General features: G+C 30.9%; 1 protein-coding gene across 1 annotated transcript; it reads left to right on the forward strand.

Annotated features, from left to right (window-relative positions):
* Positions 1 to 7320: 7320 nt before the first annotated feature.
* On the forward strand, positions 7321 to 11195 carry LOC146901655 (serine/threonine-protein kinase AFC2-like). The gene is made up of 11 exons (XM_085738250.1): positions 7321 to 7496; positions 8320 to 8512; positions 8882 to 9062; positions 9158 to 9206; positions 9300 to 9414; positions 9602 to 9693; positions 9925 to 10075; positions 10187 to 10251; positions 10328 to 10425; positions 10513 to 10615; positions 10713 to 11195. Exons 1-11 carry the CDS (start codon positions 7398 to 7400, stop codon positions 10851 to 10853), a joined length of 1287 nt encoding a protein of 428 aa, XP_085594376.1. The 5' UTR covers positions 7321 to 7397; the 3' UTR covers positions 10854 to 11195.
* Positions 11196 to 17803: the final 6608 nt, after the last annotated feature.

Consider the following 17803-nt stretch of genomic DNA (forward strand, 5'->3'; position numbering starts at 1 on the left):
TCCCCGAACCACACCGTACTGGGAGAGGTCTGCTCTGATACCATTTGTAACATCCCATACTGCTTTCAGGATTGCCGACTGACCCCACAAACCAACACGAGTCTTTTCAGCGTGATTTATCCTCACTCGCATGCCTACCGGGAAATTAGAAATATGTTTGAGGAAATGCTATAAAGATGTTGACCATCGATCTCCTCATTATCAATGATTAAGATTTTTGTGAAGGAATCAATGATTAAGATTTTAACCATTGATAATATGTGAAGATCAATGATCAAGATCTCCGCGTGATTTTCTAAAAAGAAAAACAATTGACAGAATCTATTTTTAGTTTAGTAGCAAAAATCATACACTTTAGATTTGGAAAATACGAATTTAAATATGCACTCCAACATATCAAATATATTTGCAACTATCAACAATGTTGGATTGAGGGAGCTCTGGTTGATTTTACTCGATTTACACACCCTACACATTAACTATTTGTGCTAGACTTCATCGGTCAACCAATCCATATTGGAAGGATGTAAGGTTGCAATTGTTAAAATATTTTCAATAATCTAAGCATATGGGCTTACACTAATTTTTTTCATATTTAAATGTATTGTTATAAAATAGAATATTTAAAATATGCATGGTATCATGAAAAGTTATTTTTTTTGAAAAATGTTTTTTAAATATCAAAATGGAGTTAATCTCATAGATCTATTAATTAGTTAATTTGTTAGACTCACTACCAAAAACAAAAATCAGCCATGGAAATGTGAGATCTCTCTAATTTCGTAGAAAATTTTGCAACGAGAAAATTAGTGAGATATTTCATTTTTTATGTCACTAATTTCCTCCATTGACACACTAATTATTTAAAATCATTTATATTAAATAGACTTCTAATTAGACTAATATGTTATACTTATACCAAACTTTTTTTAGTCAAAAAAAAATGGGTATACCAACCTTTTTAAAATATCAAACTTAGGTATAAAAATAAGACAATAACAAATCAGGTCTAGACATTAAACCTTTCAACAACAAAAAATTTTGGTCACTTTTACAAAGCCTAGCTGGACAAATTAACTTATTGTTACGTATACTGATCTTTAACAAGCTAGTAGAGACTGAATCTCTACTGTGTATTAAAAAAAGACTCAAAATCTCTTGATGCTCAAGTCAACTTTATTAGAAGGAAAAAAAACCCTGCATGACAATCAATTTTATATTTAGTAGTGTGCACAACACGGCGGACACTGCATGAATTCGAGCTTGCTAAACGTCATCACGCACAAAAACTGCTCACTTGTCCTCAAATATAAAAAACTTATGGATTAAACTACAGGGATTAATAAAATTTACTGTAATATATGTTTGTTGACAATTGATATTGTTTTCAAATTTACCATTCAAAAGTTTGTCAAAAAAAAATTACCATTCAAAAGAAGATAATAATTACTTTATATTTTTTTATAAGGGTGCAGTAGTTTATATTTCTTTTATCATAGTATTTATTTCAAGTTGAATAAAAAGATATAGAATAATTAGAGATATTTTGATAAATCAATATTAATGTAGTTGACAATTTTGGAAAGAACCTATAAAAAGAATTAGAAAAAAAAATCTTAAATCCCATATTTGGTGAGGTAGACAGTGAATGTTAGTATATGGTACGATTAATTTCATGTACGAAAACTGGCAAATGCATGTATGCTGGAACAATTTTAAAGGAATAAAAAACTGATCTAATAGGCTAGAACACAAATCATGATTGAAAAGCTTGGACATGATCAAGTGAATAGTACTGAAAATACTTTATAGTGAATAGTACTGAAAATACTTTATTTACGAAATAAATGGTGGAATGGCATTTAAAGTAAACAATAAACATGATTCGTTGATTTTTCGCCGTTACTTGCCTGGTACCATCCATCAAAGAATATAATTAACATCATTACAAAGACAATCTATAACCCTTAAAAAACAATCTTTAACAATTTATAAAGAGGATACATCCTCTGGAGTTAAATTTTTTCTTTCAATATTAACCTTTTATTTAAATTATATTATCATTTAAATGATTTAAAAAAAAAAAAGCGGAAAAAAAGTGTCATTTTGACACTAGTTAAAGTGAGCATAACTCACTTGGTAGGGATATTGCATAATATATGCAAGGACCAGAGTTTGAATCCCGAACACCCTACTTCTCTATATTTAAAATATTTGAGCTCCAGCATTAGGCTATCCGCCAATATTCAATATATAGCTTGGATATTTTAAGTTATTTTTTTAAGTAGATCCTTTAATATTGTAAAAAAAAAAACAATCCTTTAATTTCCATATCATTAACGACATTGATTATTGGTTTGGAGGGGGCATCAGCCCACAACACCGATTCAATAAATGACGGCCAAGTAACCTATAACCTTCTTTGTTCAAGTCAACGTAAAAGATTTCGTGTGTGTTACTCCACACATGAGTGCATCTAGATTGGGATTTTCTCAATTGAAAATTCTCTCAAGTTTTCTCATGTGAAATCTCAACCATCAATCATGAGAGAGAAAGTGAGAATTAAATTATAATGAAAAGTAGTTGTTGTATTTTAAAGGTGGAGATTGAAAATGGAGAAAACTTAAGAAAATTTTCAATGGAGAGAATCCAAATCCAGTGCATCTCGTCCAATTTGGATTGTCCACAAAATCTTTAACGATCTTCGGTATATTGTCGGATTTCGCAGAGTTAGTTACAATTGTGTTTCGTTGTATAAGTGTGACTTCACATGATCTCACTCAAGATACGTTAATATTTTCACCATTTTTCACACACTTTCCTTCCTCATTTCTCTCACCAACTTTAACGTCGGAGTGTTAACTTGTTTTCCATGTTCCTTTCCTTTTCTAAAAGACTCTCCTTCACCGCACCATATAATTACTTCCGCTGCATCGGAGATCACCTCATATGAGGACTTCCATCATTTATTCATTATTCCGGTCTACTCCATATCAACTATTGTTTTGAGTTTCCATTCAAAATCTAACGATGATAAAATTGACGTGAGCATCAAACCGTTCTAAGTAATAAAGTAGTCAGTTATCATCTCTACATTGATTGTTGTTTTCCACTCGGCAATTAGCTAAACTTATAAATAAAAAGATAATTGGGGGATTTTGGAACATTGGTTGTTGCGCAAATAAAATGTAAAGGTAGAAACAGAGTGATGATGACGATTAGAATCCTACATATGTCCTTGTTGGCTCGATCCTCTGGCTTCTACATATTTTTTCCAAGTTGTTTTGTCTTTAAATTTTCGTTGTGCTCGATCCTCTGGCTTCTACAACTTTCATGAGATGTCTTGTTTTTTCATTTACACGATTTATATATATATAAAGCTTCAAAACATGTATGAAGTTGTCTAGTTAGGGAAGAAAACGAATTACAACAACTCAAATCAAAATATTACAAAACCTTTGATAAATTACGTGTATCTGACTCTAAAACCTCTAAAAAGTCCTTAAATGACAAGAAAAATACTTGATTACATAGGAAAAATATCATACATGTGTCACCATTGTCAATGCAATATGTTATAATAGTGTTATATGTCTGTTATGGTTAGAGATGTAAATTGATATCCGCATGCACGAGTTGTATATATGATATACATGTCTCCCATATTGGATATATATGATACGTGTGTTTGTTTCATATCCACACGGGTATCCACAAATTCTTTATTATTTTTCTCTTTCTCTTTTCTATTCTTTATTTTATTTATCCGTTAATATTTTATAGCTAAATTACACCAAGAGTCCTTTAAGTTTGAAGTTTGTAACAAATTGGTATTTTGAGTTATTTTATGTTTGAGGTTTGTAACAGGTTAATCCTTTAAATTATTTGGGTCACACATAAGTCCTTTATGTTTGTAAATGTTTTCCATTTAGTCATTCTATTAACCAAACATTACAAAAATGATGATGTGACAGAAGGACTAAATCGAAAACGTTTACAAACTTAAAGGACTTATGTGTGACCAAAGTAACTTAAAAGACTAATCTGTTACAAACCTAAAACTTAAAGAACTTACGTGTGACTCAAAATAACTTAAATGACCAATCTGTCACAAAACTCAAACTTAAAGGACCCATAGTGTAATTTGACCATATTCATATCTTTTTTTTAAGAAGACAAAATTAATTATATTAAACTACTAAACCACACTCTCATCGACACAAGGTGTGCTAGAGAAGAGAGAGAAAAAAACAATGTCTACAGCATTAAGCAAAAAAACAAAAAGGAAAATTGAAATTAGGCAATACCCAAACACAACAAAGGGTTAAACCACCAACTATGATAATCAAATGCGGTGTTTGTAAAATTTGTCGTTAACCATAAAATAGAAAGAAGTTTAACATCATCTGAAAGCTTAAGTGTCAAGCATGATTTGTGATTAAAATTTCTGTCATTCCTTTCCTTTTAGATAATCCAGGTGCAAGCGCACCAAATCAAGTTCATCATTGAACGTTTGGCTTTTGTAGTACCAACTGAAGTACCAAATTGAATTATATAATTTAGGGTTAAATATGTTTTTGGTCCCTATAAAATTGGGACCTTTTAAGTTTAGTCCTTACTTAATTTTAATAGTTCTTTTAGTTCCTAAAAAGAATTCTGCACCTAGTATTAGTCCCTCCTCAATTCAAATTTGTTTAATTTATGCTTAAACTCTTGAGTTTTTGAACAATTTTTTGCAGATGTGTTAAGAACATTACTAAAAGTTCCTCTGCAAAAATTGTCACAAAATTTGATTTCTACGTCCAGATTTTGTTAATTTTATCTTTAACTTTTGCCGTTTTAAAAAATTCATATTTAATTCGTTTCATGTTAAAAAATTCTAAATTTTAGTAAATGAACATTTCATAGTGTTCTAAACTTGTCCCAAAAAAATCGTTCAAAAATTTAAGAGTTTAAGGATTGTTGTAACAGGGACTAAAATTAGAAGTAATATTTTTTGTAGGAACTAAAAAACCTATTAAAATTAAGTAAAGGACTAAACTTAGAAGTTCCCAATTTTATATGGATAAAAAACATATTTAACCCTATAATTTATATTATATTCTTTATATGTTCATTTTCATCAAAGAATGTTCAACATTTTATCAAAATTTACTATAATAACATATATATGCAATTTTTTATAAGAGCATATATGATCGTTGTGCATGATCAGTGAAAACTCAAAGGACTTGATTATAATTTATAGGAAAATGTTAACGAGTGCTCCCGGACACTGGTTAAGGAAGCTAAAAGAAGAAAGTGAAAGTCAACAAAGATACTTTTTAATCTTTTAATGCATTGATTACACAGTTTTCAAACTTTGTTATATCTAAAAAATTTGTATTTTTAGTTAAGAACCATATTAAAACACCTAAAGAATTGTACCTAAGTTTTATCCCATTTAAAATTGTTAACGTAAATGATAAATTTATGAACAAAGTCACAACATTCAAGTAACAACATACAATGAAAAAATTGTTAAAAACAAAAAAATGGATCTGTAAACAAACACGTAACGTTCAAATTAATAGCATACAATGGGAAAATTGCTAAAAATGTAGAAGATGAATCTGTAGAAAAACTCGCAACATTCAAGTTAATAGCGAACAATAGAAAAATGTCTACAAATAATACTATGATAAAATTAAAGTGACCAAAATATTCATGCCTGTAGATCTATAACGTTGACACTCAAATCATTTATTGATAAACCATCTTCAAACATAAATCAAATGAACATCACAACAAGATGCTAAATCAAATACAACATCACAGTGAGAACAATACTTTTTAGTTATTTTTTAATTGAAGTTTGATACCTTTCTTTAGAGTAAATAGGCAGTTACCCTCCTGAAATTGTAAGTTTCGTCAATTACCCCCCTGACATTAACAAAACTTCAATTACCCCCCCGAAATTGTACAACGTTAATCAATTTACCCCCTCCGTCAAATTTTTCTGTTAGTCAACATAACGTTTTGCAAATACCCCCCTGAAGTTTTGCAATTATGTGCAAAATGCCCCCCGAACTTGTAAATTTATATTTTTTTTTCTTATCCCAATGATTATGATCAATAAGTGAGCAACAAATGTGAGGAAGTCTCAAGAATTATAACATAAGCAACAATGAGTCCAAAATCTTATATTTGCACCAATCCCAAGCCAATTATTAGTCCAAAATCTTATATTTGCACCAATAGCAATGATCTTTAGAGTATTATCTTGAATCTCTCAGTAATACACTGTTAGAACTTAAAAGCTTTCAACAAAGAAGTAAAATAGTAGAGTCATTCAAGTTGAAATATATCCACTTCATATGAATTTTGGAAACCATTGATCAAGTTGCTTCGAAAGATGTACATGCCATAGGTAATTGCAAAAAGAAAATGTGAGCATACCATGAATAACAAACTTGATGAGTCGAACTCTACTCATCATAGACAGAAAAATTATCTTCCAAGTAGCAAGCTTAACTTTAATTGCATCACATATATCATTAAAGTAACTGATCTTAGGTTTACCTTTCAAAATGTGGACTCCCAAATATTTGAAAGGTATAACAGCCAGGTTAAAGCTAATTAGCAAGCATTGCACTTCTGACAGGGTTAATAGATCCAGTATAAAAATTATTCTTTCTTAAGTTTACATGCTAAAGACTTTCACCATATAGTTTAGAGATTTTCTTAATGCATTTGATGTTCCTATTTGATCCTTTGCGAAAAATTCAGATATCATTAGCATATAAAGATAAAAAAAATTGGGAGCAAAAGAATATTTTTTTTGTCACAAGGACCAATTTGCTTGATTATTATAAATTTCAGGGGGCATTTTGCACATAAGTGCAAAACTTCAGGGGGTATTTGCAAAACGTCATGTTGATTAACGGAAGAATTTGACGGAGAGGGTAAATTGATTAACGTTGTGCAATTTCAGACGGGTAATTGAAATTTTGTTAATATCAGGGGGTAATTGACGAAACTTACAATTTCGGGGGTAATTGCCTATTTATTCCCTTTCTTTACATGGAGGGATTTGAAGATAACGCGAATGTAAGATGAACGGATACGATTGAATCAACTATCGGATATCCATTATTCCATTCCAGCTCCACCAAACCTAACTAAACTAAACTAAACCATAGTTAAAACCCTAGTTCAAAATTTGACAGCACAATCCACTCAACTAAGATCTTCCTCCAATCCACCACGTGGACGGCTAGATTTCTTTTCAACCGTTTCCACGGTTCGTTATTATCATAACCAACATTAAAATTAGGGCTCAATCGTATCAAATTCACAAATCTTCTCTAAATCGATTTTTCCCCAAATTTTCTGAATTTTTCGCACCTCTTTGAATCATGGAGATGGAACGCGTCTTCGAATTTCCCCACACTCACATGGATCGTCGACCAAGGAAGCGAGCGAGGTTGGGTTGGGATGTCCCTGAAACCCCAAAGGTAGTTTTTTCTCTCCAATTCCCAAAATCTTAGTTCTGATAATTTTTTCGTGTTTTTTTATTTCTATGGTTGTAGATCTGGTGGAATTGTTGAGGTTCGGTATGTTTGATTGAGGAAAATTTGATTTTTTTTTAATTTCACAGGATTTAATTGACGATTTTTATGTTTTAATTTGATGGATCTGTTAGGTTTTGGTGTTTTGATTAACATTACAGAACTGGTTATTGCTGTATAACACGGATCTAGTTGAATTCATTGATTTTGATTAATATTACAGAACTACGGATCTAGCTGAATTCATTGATTTTTTTATCGTAGTTGAATTCATTGATGTTATCCACGGTGTTTGCATGGTTTTATATCACCTGTTACAATTAAATTTGTTAATATTTTTCGAAGGTGTTTTCGAAGTTTTGTGTTTACATGATTCCTTTATATAATTTTATGTAATAAATTAACTATTTTGTGATTTATTTCGTTGGATCCTTAGATAATATACCTTGATATTAATTTTTAATATTGATAATTTAACTTTTCTTGTGCTGTCATTAATTATTGTGCTGCCATTAATTAATTAATATTAGATTCGATCTCTGGTGTTTCCTTGTTGATGGATTTTTAAGAATGAATTACCTGTGAATTCTGATGTGAATCTTTTGTACTTGGTTTGAATACCTTAGTTTTTGTTGTGTTCGTAATGATTAATTTGTTAATTTCTTGAAACAATCTGAGATGATGGAGAGGTTATTGGTAGGGTTTTTAGTGGGAAAAAAGTTTTTTTTTTTTAACTGTTAGTGGTGCATGAATCGATGGCTGTGTGTAGGCTCAGGTAGAATTGTTTTTTGGACAAGAGCTTGGGAATATTTCAAGCTATGCTCCTTCAGGGGTTCCCTCGGAACACACCACTAGTTCTCTATCTGTTAAGGGTGTTGCTCGAAATGGTTCTCCCCCTTGGCGAGATGATGACAAAGATGGCCATTACACTTTTGCTGTTGGAGAAAATTTAACTTCCCGCTGTAATTACACTTTGCCATAATTACCAAATTTACCTTTATATATATGTCTTGGGTCAGATCCTAGTTCATTGTTTTTTCTGTAGGATCTGCAATTTTTTGCTCTCAAAACACAGCATTTTGATGCATATGCATCTCCGTTACCATGTTATTTTTTAAGTTGTTAAATGAAGACTTAAGTTTATGTATTTAGATACATTAACTATTAATGTTTCGGATGTATGAATCTCATCATTGATGACCATTTTTATTTTAAATGTTTGTAGCTGTAGACTTGTTTCGAGCATCATGTAATCAATACATATTTGATTTTCTTGTTTAGCTAGGCTTGCATTGTTTACACTTATTTCTAATTATATCTAATGGTTACAGATAAGATACACAGCAAAATGGGAGAAGGAACTTTTGGGCAGGTATTGGAATGCTGGGACAGAGAAAGGAAGGAAATGGTTGCCATTAAAATTGTCCGTGGAATAAAAAAATATCGTGAAGCAGCCATGATAGAAATTGAGATGTTGCAACAGCTTGGTAAACATGATATAGGTGGCAATCGGTAAGTGGTTTTAGCTTTATTTTATAATAATCAACACCAGCATGATGTAAATATTTGATTCCATTGCATTGGTTAAATTATTTTATTCCTTGCAGTTGTGTGCAAATACGGAACTGGTTTGACTATCGTAATCATATATGTATTGTAAGTATTTGATTGATTTGTGATGGGTTGATTTCCCCAATATACAAATAATGTGGGGGTTAAAACGAAAGTGAATTTAAATGGTTTTAACAGGTCTTTGAGAAACTTGGACCAAGCTTATACGATTTTCTTCGGAAAAACAATTATCGCTCATTTCCCATTGATCTTGTCCGTGAGATTGGCAGACAACTGTTGGAATGTATAGCATGTGTGTAGTATTTACCTAAACTATCATTCCTTTATTCTTCCATATATTTCATTCTGAGTTGTGCAAATTATTGTGCTTTATCATATCCTCCGTGTGTCCTTATTTGTATCGTGTTTGTTGTGATGTGGTAATCATCAGAAATTTTTGTTGCATATTCTCTAATATGTTTCTTTTGTTAATTTTTCAGTTATGCATGATTTGCGCATGATCCATACTGACCTAAAGCCTGAAAACATACTCCTTGTTTCACCAGACTATGTCAAAGTTCCTGACTACAAGGTACTTTTCTGTTTTGCACTCGTGTTCATTCTCTGTTTGTACATCTGCATTTTTCTTTGAATTTTGCAAAACTAATGGCCATCTGTGAAGCAGACCTTAACTACAGATGTAATTACAAAATTATTTTCAGACACCAGTCCATATTTTTAAGTGTATTAGGATAACTAAAATTAATCCAATAAACCCATTATGGCTTTATCATTCTCTGACATCTGTTGTTTCTCTTAACAGATTTCATCTAGGTCACCAAACTCGTATTTCAAGAAAGTGCCCAAGTCTAGTGCTATCAAGGTTATTGATTTTGGAAGCACCACTTATGAGCGAGTAGATCAGAGCTACATTGTCTCAACTCGTCATTATAGAGCACCTGAAGTTATCCTTGGTATGTGCTGATGTAGACAGAATTGGTGCCTTTTTCACTGAGTTTGCATGATGATAATTCATAATAACCAGCCATCTCAGCTAAGAAGTTGATTTTGGTTATGTATTGTAGGTCTTGGCTGGAGTCATCCATGTGATATATGGAGTGTGGGTTGTATATTGGTCGAGTTATGCACGGTATGCTTTGCTCATTGAGACTCTGTTCACACACTTGTCAATCTTCTACAGTTCTGACTCTGAGTTCTTAATGTAGGGCGAAGCTTTGTTTCAGACTCATGAAAATTTAGAGCACCTTGCCATGATGGAGAGGGTACTTGGTCCACTACCAATGCATATGTTGAAGAGAGTTGAGTAAGTGAACGACAATGGAAACTAAACGTTCAATTGTTTGATCTCTAAATACCATATAATGACTGTTTTTTTGTTGTGCATGTTTAGCCGACATGCTGAGAAGTATGTCAGAAGAGGTAAATTGGACTGGCCAGTGGGTGCAACCTCGAGGGAGAGTATTAAAGCTGTAATGAAGCTCCCTAGACTACAGGTTTGTTTAGTTGCCATATATTTTCTGACTTGTATAAAGCCATTTATATTGGTCTAGTTTGAATATATTCTTAATTTTTTTTTTCAAATATTTGCAGAATCTAATAATGCAGCATGTTGATCATTCAGCTGGTGATCTCATACATCTGTTGCAAGGGTTACTTAGATATGACCCCTCTGAAAGAATCACAGCCAAGGAAGCCCTCAGACATTCCTTTTTTATGAGGAGATCACATTAGATGACCCGCCATTAACTAAAGTTAGATCACGTTAGATCCACACTGCAGGGTCGTCGTCAAGGTGTATGCATGAGCCCGAAACAGTATTGTGATGCAATGGCCACGGCCCTTCCCAATTAAAGAGGAGAGGCCATGGCACTGTAAAAAATTTCTTGGTTGTCTTGTGATGCTATTGCCCAAAGATCCCTTTTTAGCTGTTTTCCGCCCTCATCACTTCGGCTGTCGATTCGAGTGTGCTCATACTGATCTATATGAATTCAATGTACAGAAGATAGTTGCAATTTTAACATTTACCATGTAATTTTTGAAATTTAAAATTTACATAGTCAATTTCACAGCTGATGTTCGAATCTAGTTGGAAGGACCGTTCGTTCCTTCCATAATTTGTCTCCCACCCACTTCCAACAATGTCGGTTAAGTCCGGGATCAATTTCATATTATTTTCCCCAATTCGTATATATGTTTGACCGCTAACAGACATGTCCTGACAATAGGCTGCATAATTATACAATAGGCTGCATAATTATTTGATTTTTTTTATCAAGTAATTTAGTGGGCATAAATTCACCACCATTGTGGTATGAATCTGACCCTCGCATATGGCAATACCAACCGAGAATAGGAGACTATCCAATTTAATTTAATATGGTTAAACAAATTAAACAACTGAGAATAGAGACTATCCAATTTAATTTAATATGGTTAAACAAATTAAAATATCTTGTATATATATATATATATATATATATATATATATATATATATATATATATATATATATAGGGTTATGTTACAAGCCACCCTTTGGTGGTGTCTTTTATCAAGTCACACCTCAAGGTGTGATTTTCACTTTTTAGTTATAATTTTGATAAAAGACACCTTCATAAAATGTGTCTTCTATCATAACCCACACACACATATATATATATATATATGACAATTTTTGAGACAACTAAAATTTAAAAAATAAATGAGGTGATTAACACAAAAAGTAAAGTAATAGAGAAAAAAAAAGTAAAAAATAGTTGTGTATATATATATATATATATATATATATATATATATATATATATATATATATATATATATATATATATATAGGGTTATGTTACATCCACTCTTTGGTGGTGTCTTTTATCAAGTCACACCTTAAGGTGTGATTTTCACTTTTTAGTTATAACCTTGATAAAAGACACCTTCCTAAAAGTAAGTTGGTGTCTTTTCGCAAATGCTCATAGAGTAACTTGATAAAAGACACCTTCATAAAAGGTGTCTTCTATCATAACCCCATATATATATATATATATATATATATATATATATATATATATATATATATATATATATATTATTGATGTTGGTCATGTACATAAAGTCATTATTTTATTCCGTGAGCTTAGTTCAGTTAATAGGGATATTGCATATTATATGTAAGGGCTGGGGTTCGAACCCAGTACACTTCATTTCTCTACAATTTAATTGTGTGAACTCTAGCCTAGACTACTTGACAAAAAAAAAATACGAGTTCTTTTTTTGAGGGATAATTATGAATTCTTTTCTCGTCAAAGTAAAGTAAAATAAAATAATATAATATTTAAATGCTCTTTTTTCATATGAGCTCCTTTTTCAAGTTTAAATATTAATAAAAATTAATTATTGGGAAAAACTTCCGATTTTTTTTTTTTTTGTAAACTCATTTTTGAAACAAGACTTTTGAACGTGGGAGTTTGTTAGCGACTGACACCTCTTTTATCAAACTAATTTTCTTACTTTAATAATTTCCTTAAGGGTAAATTACATTGACCTCCCTTGAGGTTTACTTATATAACACAAACATCCCCTCTAGTTTTCTAAACTCACTTACCTCCCCTCTTTTTAACGGGGTTAAACTTCAGTTACAAACTATGGCTTTCCATGATTCACCAACCAGGGCAAGCTTACAACCAGTGGCTCCCAATTCATTTTCTGTTTTTTTTTTTTTTTTTTGCATCAGCTCATCATCAAGTTTGCTATGATGCATCCTCATATTATCATCAAATTATTCCCCCAATTTGAAATTTTCTTCGTTAATTTCAATTCAATTTCTTATGGCATGATTATAAATATTTTTACCATGTATATTGCATTCCTTGTACGAATCACTTCACAAACGAGAGGCTTAAAGTAGAGCAACAAGGCAATATTGATGCTCATGCCAAACTAGGGACTGGTGCTCAGAAGGATCAATTCAAGAATCAATTGAAGTAGTACCTTCCAAAGAACAATGATCCCAATTTATGTGTCCTTAAAACTGCACCCAAACTTTCTGCAAATGATGCTTCCAGTTTCACGATGGGTCCATGAAACTGAGGGTGAAAGGAAAAAATCAAATTAACGGAAAATTAACACTGTTAACATAGAAGGGGATGTGTTAGTCTATTTTACAAGAACTTAAGGGAGGTTAGTGTAAGTTTTAAAATTAAAGGGAGTGTCAGTGACATTTTGATAGACTTCGGGGAGGTGAGTGTAATTATCCCTTTTTTAAATAAATCACGCTTCATGTAATTAATTACTGATATATGTTGTATATTTGAGATATTTCAAAAGTTATTTTATTTTATTATAAATAAATGTTTTAATTAATTTTATTGAGAAAATTAATCTTGGTGACTTTTGCATAAGAAGATCATTTTGACAGAATCACACGTTGGCATTTTACCACAATTTGTGTACTTCTTTAGAAATAAACTACCTATTTAATAGGTGATATTTGTTAAGACTTAATTATTTTTCAATGTGCTTTAAGTAATGGTAACTGAATTTGACTTGGTATCTATAGATGTGTAATTCAATTTCCTTAAGAGTAGCAAAACGTGCTCCATCTATTTATTAGTTATAATCATAATTAACTAGTATATTATGTTGCATATAAAAGTTGCTTGGTTGGACATCGGAAAAGGAGTATTTCTTTAAGAAAACTATGAGCTTTTGTTTTCATCAAACACCATTAAACTTCCGTTATGCTTTTCTTTTTCTATTTCAAAAATTACTAATGCCTGAGTTACTCTGTGTATTTCTCGTGTCTTGATAGTCTCGGTATGATTACCGCCGAGATGAACCTGTTGTATTCTGGGGGAGTTGCGCAATTCTGCGGATAATTCCTTAGTCCAGTGACATTGTCACGCCTCAGGTTTTACTTTTCATTTTATTGTTTTGCAGGTTGTGATCCTTCAGCCATCCGCGAACAACAATCTAAGGAATTAAGGTTGGATATGGTTATAATGATGGTGTCAAGTCTCTCTGTTAAAAGAGTTCAAGATTGCAATGTTTTGAAGAATGAATGTATAAATGGGAGTTGTGAATTCATCGGTTAATTAAAGGAGCAAAGTAAGTTTGAAAGCTATATACTTCCACCAGGTTCTTTCCATTTCACCTTATTAATTAATTCTTGTTAAAAGTATATATTTTATTTGTGCCAATTATAAATCATGATAAAATTACTTGCTGAGTATTTGAAGTGCCTCTTATGAATTGATAGTGGGTATAGATGCTTAGTTTTTTGGAATGCTAATGCAAAATTAATTGTGGGTATCAAGATTAAAGAAGTTAATGTTTGAAATGATTTTATGGCCATTAATGCTCGTCTCTAGGCATACGTTGTTAATTTTTAGATATTGTGTGTATGTACATACTATGCACTGGATTTATGTGAATGTGAATCAATTGTTTATGTGTGGATTAATTCCTTTGTGCCTATGTTATTAGACGAGTTTGTTTGATTTCTATAAAATTAAATCTTCATGTGAAATTATAGTAATACTTAAATTCCTGAAGGTAGTCTATTTGTAAATGAATTACCGCACCTTTGCATTTGTGTCTTGCCTCACTTTTGTGATTATACTGAAATTATGATAATAATCACGTAGATGATTTTCTTGTTAATTGTCGTGCAGTAAAATGTGTTCATATGTGTTGATATGCCAAAATAAGATTTAACTTGAACTTAAAAAGTTGACAATGTTTATATGATTTGAAGTGCATTGACAAGAGACATTCTTGAGAAATTTCTAATAAATATGCATGTAATTATGTTAGAATATAGCTGGTACCATGTTAAAAGTAAATGAAATAATTTGAAATTACTATATTTTGATGCAGAATCCATATATTTAACTAGTGATCAATGTGATCAAAATGTTTATGTTCATTCTATGCATATGTAAATTAAATACATGATGACTGCTTTAAAATCTTGTGTGTGAGTAAGCAGACTTTTTGTTTGGCTAATTATTTGAGTTAAATGAGTAGAATTGAGACATGTTTTCTAATGCTGAAATTTTATGAGTATATAATGTTCTTAATGTGATAGTTCATTTTAAAATGCTAGCATACTTATATTCTTGAAAGCAGATTGAGACTTTTCTTGAGCCATTGTATTAAAATAATTAAATGATGATAACACTTATTTAAAGAAAATTGAGAAGATATCTCATCAATTAATTTATGGTAGAATTATGTGACATTAGAAATACCATAAAATATTATATGGTATATTATAAATTATTCATTGTATTATTATAGTAATATAGTGATGTTTAATAAACTTTACTTATGTTATTTATGGGGATTTGTTTTTTCCATGGTGACAGTGTTGTTACTTAATTTTTTTTTTGGTTACATAAAAATTATTCAAGTTGACTCTGCAAAATCTACACATTGCATTATATTAATCAAATGTGGGGAGTTTGCTGTCTGAAAGTTTTTTTAAGTAGACTTGAATAGTAACTTTATCTTTGGATTTAGTTTTCCCCTTGTGGAGATGTTGTCGCTTGGAATTTATCTAAGTAGACTTGATAAATCGTATTAAGGGAGTTGATTTGACAACACTTGTGATATTATTTAAAGAGGATGAACCATTGTATTCAAATAATACAATGATGTTAATTAGATATGAATCCAATGAGAATAAATAAATTTATAAGTTTATTTATTTCGTTGATGAATAAGTTGTCGTTTAGGAGACAACCAAACAGACTTAATTTATTGTGTAATCCGAGTTTATTTTTATAAACTTGATGAAATATGAGATTAATTGACTTAGAGACGTCTTAGTCAATATTTGTGAATTTAACGAATTCGTTGACAAAACCCCGGGAAGAAAAAGAAGGAAATGAGACTATGCCACTCGAAAACGACAAGTGATGGGAACCCAACCTTTATGATTGGAGATCCCATGAAAAAGGTTCAATGGAAAAAACAAGTCACTTGTTAGTTATGTTAGCACTAATTTGTTTTGTCCTTTTCCTATAGTGTTATGACAATGAAATGAGAAGTGCTAATTAAATTAAAACAAGAACTATGACCCGTGCTGACGCACGGGTCTTATTTTCATGTAGAAATTCACAATGTTACTTAAGCCAATATTATACCATAGAAGAATAAGTCATAATAGTTAACGTACAATTGATTGGGTGTTATTTTATTTCCATTATACAATAATGCTAGTTAATGTACAATTGATTGTGTGTTATTTTATTTTCATTAAACAGTTGATTAATGCCACAATTAGTAGTTGGTGCATTAAATTTAATGCCACAATTAAAATAGAATTAATTTTTGATTAATTGTAACTTCCAATTTTAGCTACTGCAAATCAATATGATTAATTTCAAATGAAAAAAGTGTTATAGTGAAACTCAAAATATTTTTTATGATGGGAGAATTGTTTCAAAAGATAACCTATTTCGAAATTATCTTATGCTTAAATACGTGTTTTTAACAGTAATATACTTTAAACTGTGTTCCTTGTAAAAAAAAGACGAAAATTGTGTTATAGTGCCGAGGTCAAAAATTTTTATGGTGGTATCCTTATTTTCTCAACATTAATCATTATAAAAATTACGTGCTCCTAAAATATTTCGGAATTCACGTGAATATGAAAAATACTTGCTAAAGCTTTGTTCCTAAAATATATAACGACATTGAGAAAATAATGCATGGTAAAATCTGAAAAGATCTCTTTAAATTAAAAAGAGAGGCGCTGCTTTTTTTTCTTAAAGAAATTTTCAACCGTGTGTCATTAATGCTAGTTAATATATAGTTGATTAAAAAATATTCTACAATCATACCAGAAAGATACGCAACGTGCAAAATATATGGAGAACCTTAAAATATGGTGTCATCCCAATTTGACCTGAACCATATTATTTTAATTTGCAACCATTTTTTTAAATGAATTTGCAACTGTGTGTTATTAATGGAAGTTAATATATAATTGATTATTGGAGAACATTAAATATGATGTCATTTCAATTTGACTTGAACCATATTATTTTAATTTGCAACCGTGTTTTTTTTTTCTTTAAGAAAATTTGCGACCGTATGTTATTAATGGTTGTTAATATATATTTCATTGAAAAATATTCTATAATCATACCATAGAAATAAGCAACGTCCTAAATATTTCCGAATTCATGTGAATCTGAAATTACTTGCTAAGGTTTTTATTGTAATATATATAACAACATTGAGAGAAGGATGCAAGGTAAAATCTGAAAAGATCTCTTTAATTTAAATTAGCGTATATAAGAAGGCAAGATGATACTTCGTCACAATGATAGTCAAGAACTAAAGCATCATAGTTTTTGATTGACAAAACAAAAAGAAAGCATAAAAGATGAAGCATACTACACTCCATAAAAAGAAAACGCAAAGGAAAAAAACAGAAAGGAAAAACATAAAAATAAACTGGAAAATTCCATCAAAAATAAACCATCCGCACCCTCCAATCCTAAGATAAGAGAAACCCAAGCACCCAAGCTGATCCCATTAAAATCACGCAAGGATTTCCATCCCTTGGAGAAAAACACAGACCCATCAATTCTTTCAACCAACACCTCGAACTGATTGCTCTTTGCATCAATCAAAGTCGCAAATCATTGAACTCGGTCCCTAAAGTCGTTTGTGAACAT

This window comes from Medicago sativa, chromosome 8, assembly GCF_051527215.1.
Source record: "Medicago sativa cultivar Bolivia chromosome 8, Bolivia_mono, whole genome shotgun sequence".
Classification (NCBI taxonomy): domain Eukaryota; kingdom Viridiplantae; phylum Streptophyta; class Magnoliopsida; order Fabales; family Fabaceae; genus Medicago; species Medicago sativa.

What these genes read in the sequence shown, in the direction of transcription:
- LOC146901655 (XM_085738250.1), top strand. Translation starts at nt 7,398, where the DNA reads ATGGAGATGGAACGCGTCTTCGAATTTCCCCACACTCACATGGATCGT. An exon ending in ATCGTAATCATATATGTATT is followed by an intron (nt 9,207 to 9,299) that starts GTAAGTATTTGA and finishes TGGTTTTAACAG; the next exon opens with GTCTTTGAGAAACTTGGACC. An exon ending in ACTGTTGGAATGTATAGCAT is followed by an intron (nt 9,415 to 9,601) that starts GTGTGTAGTATT and finishes TTAATTTTTCAG; the next exon opens with TTATGCATGATTTGCGCATG.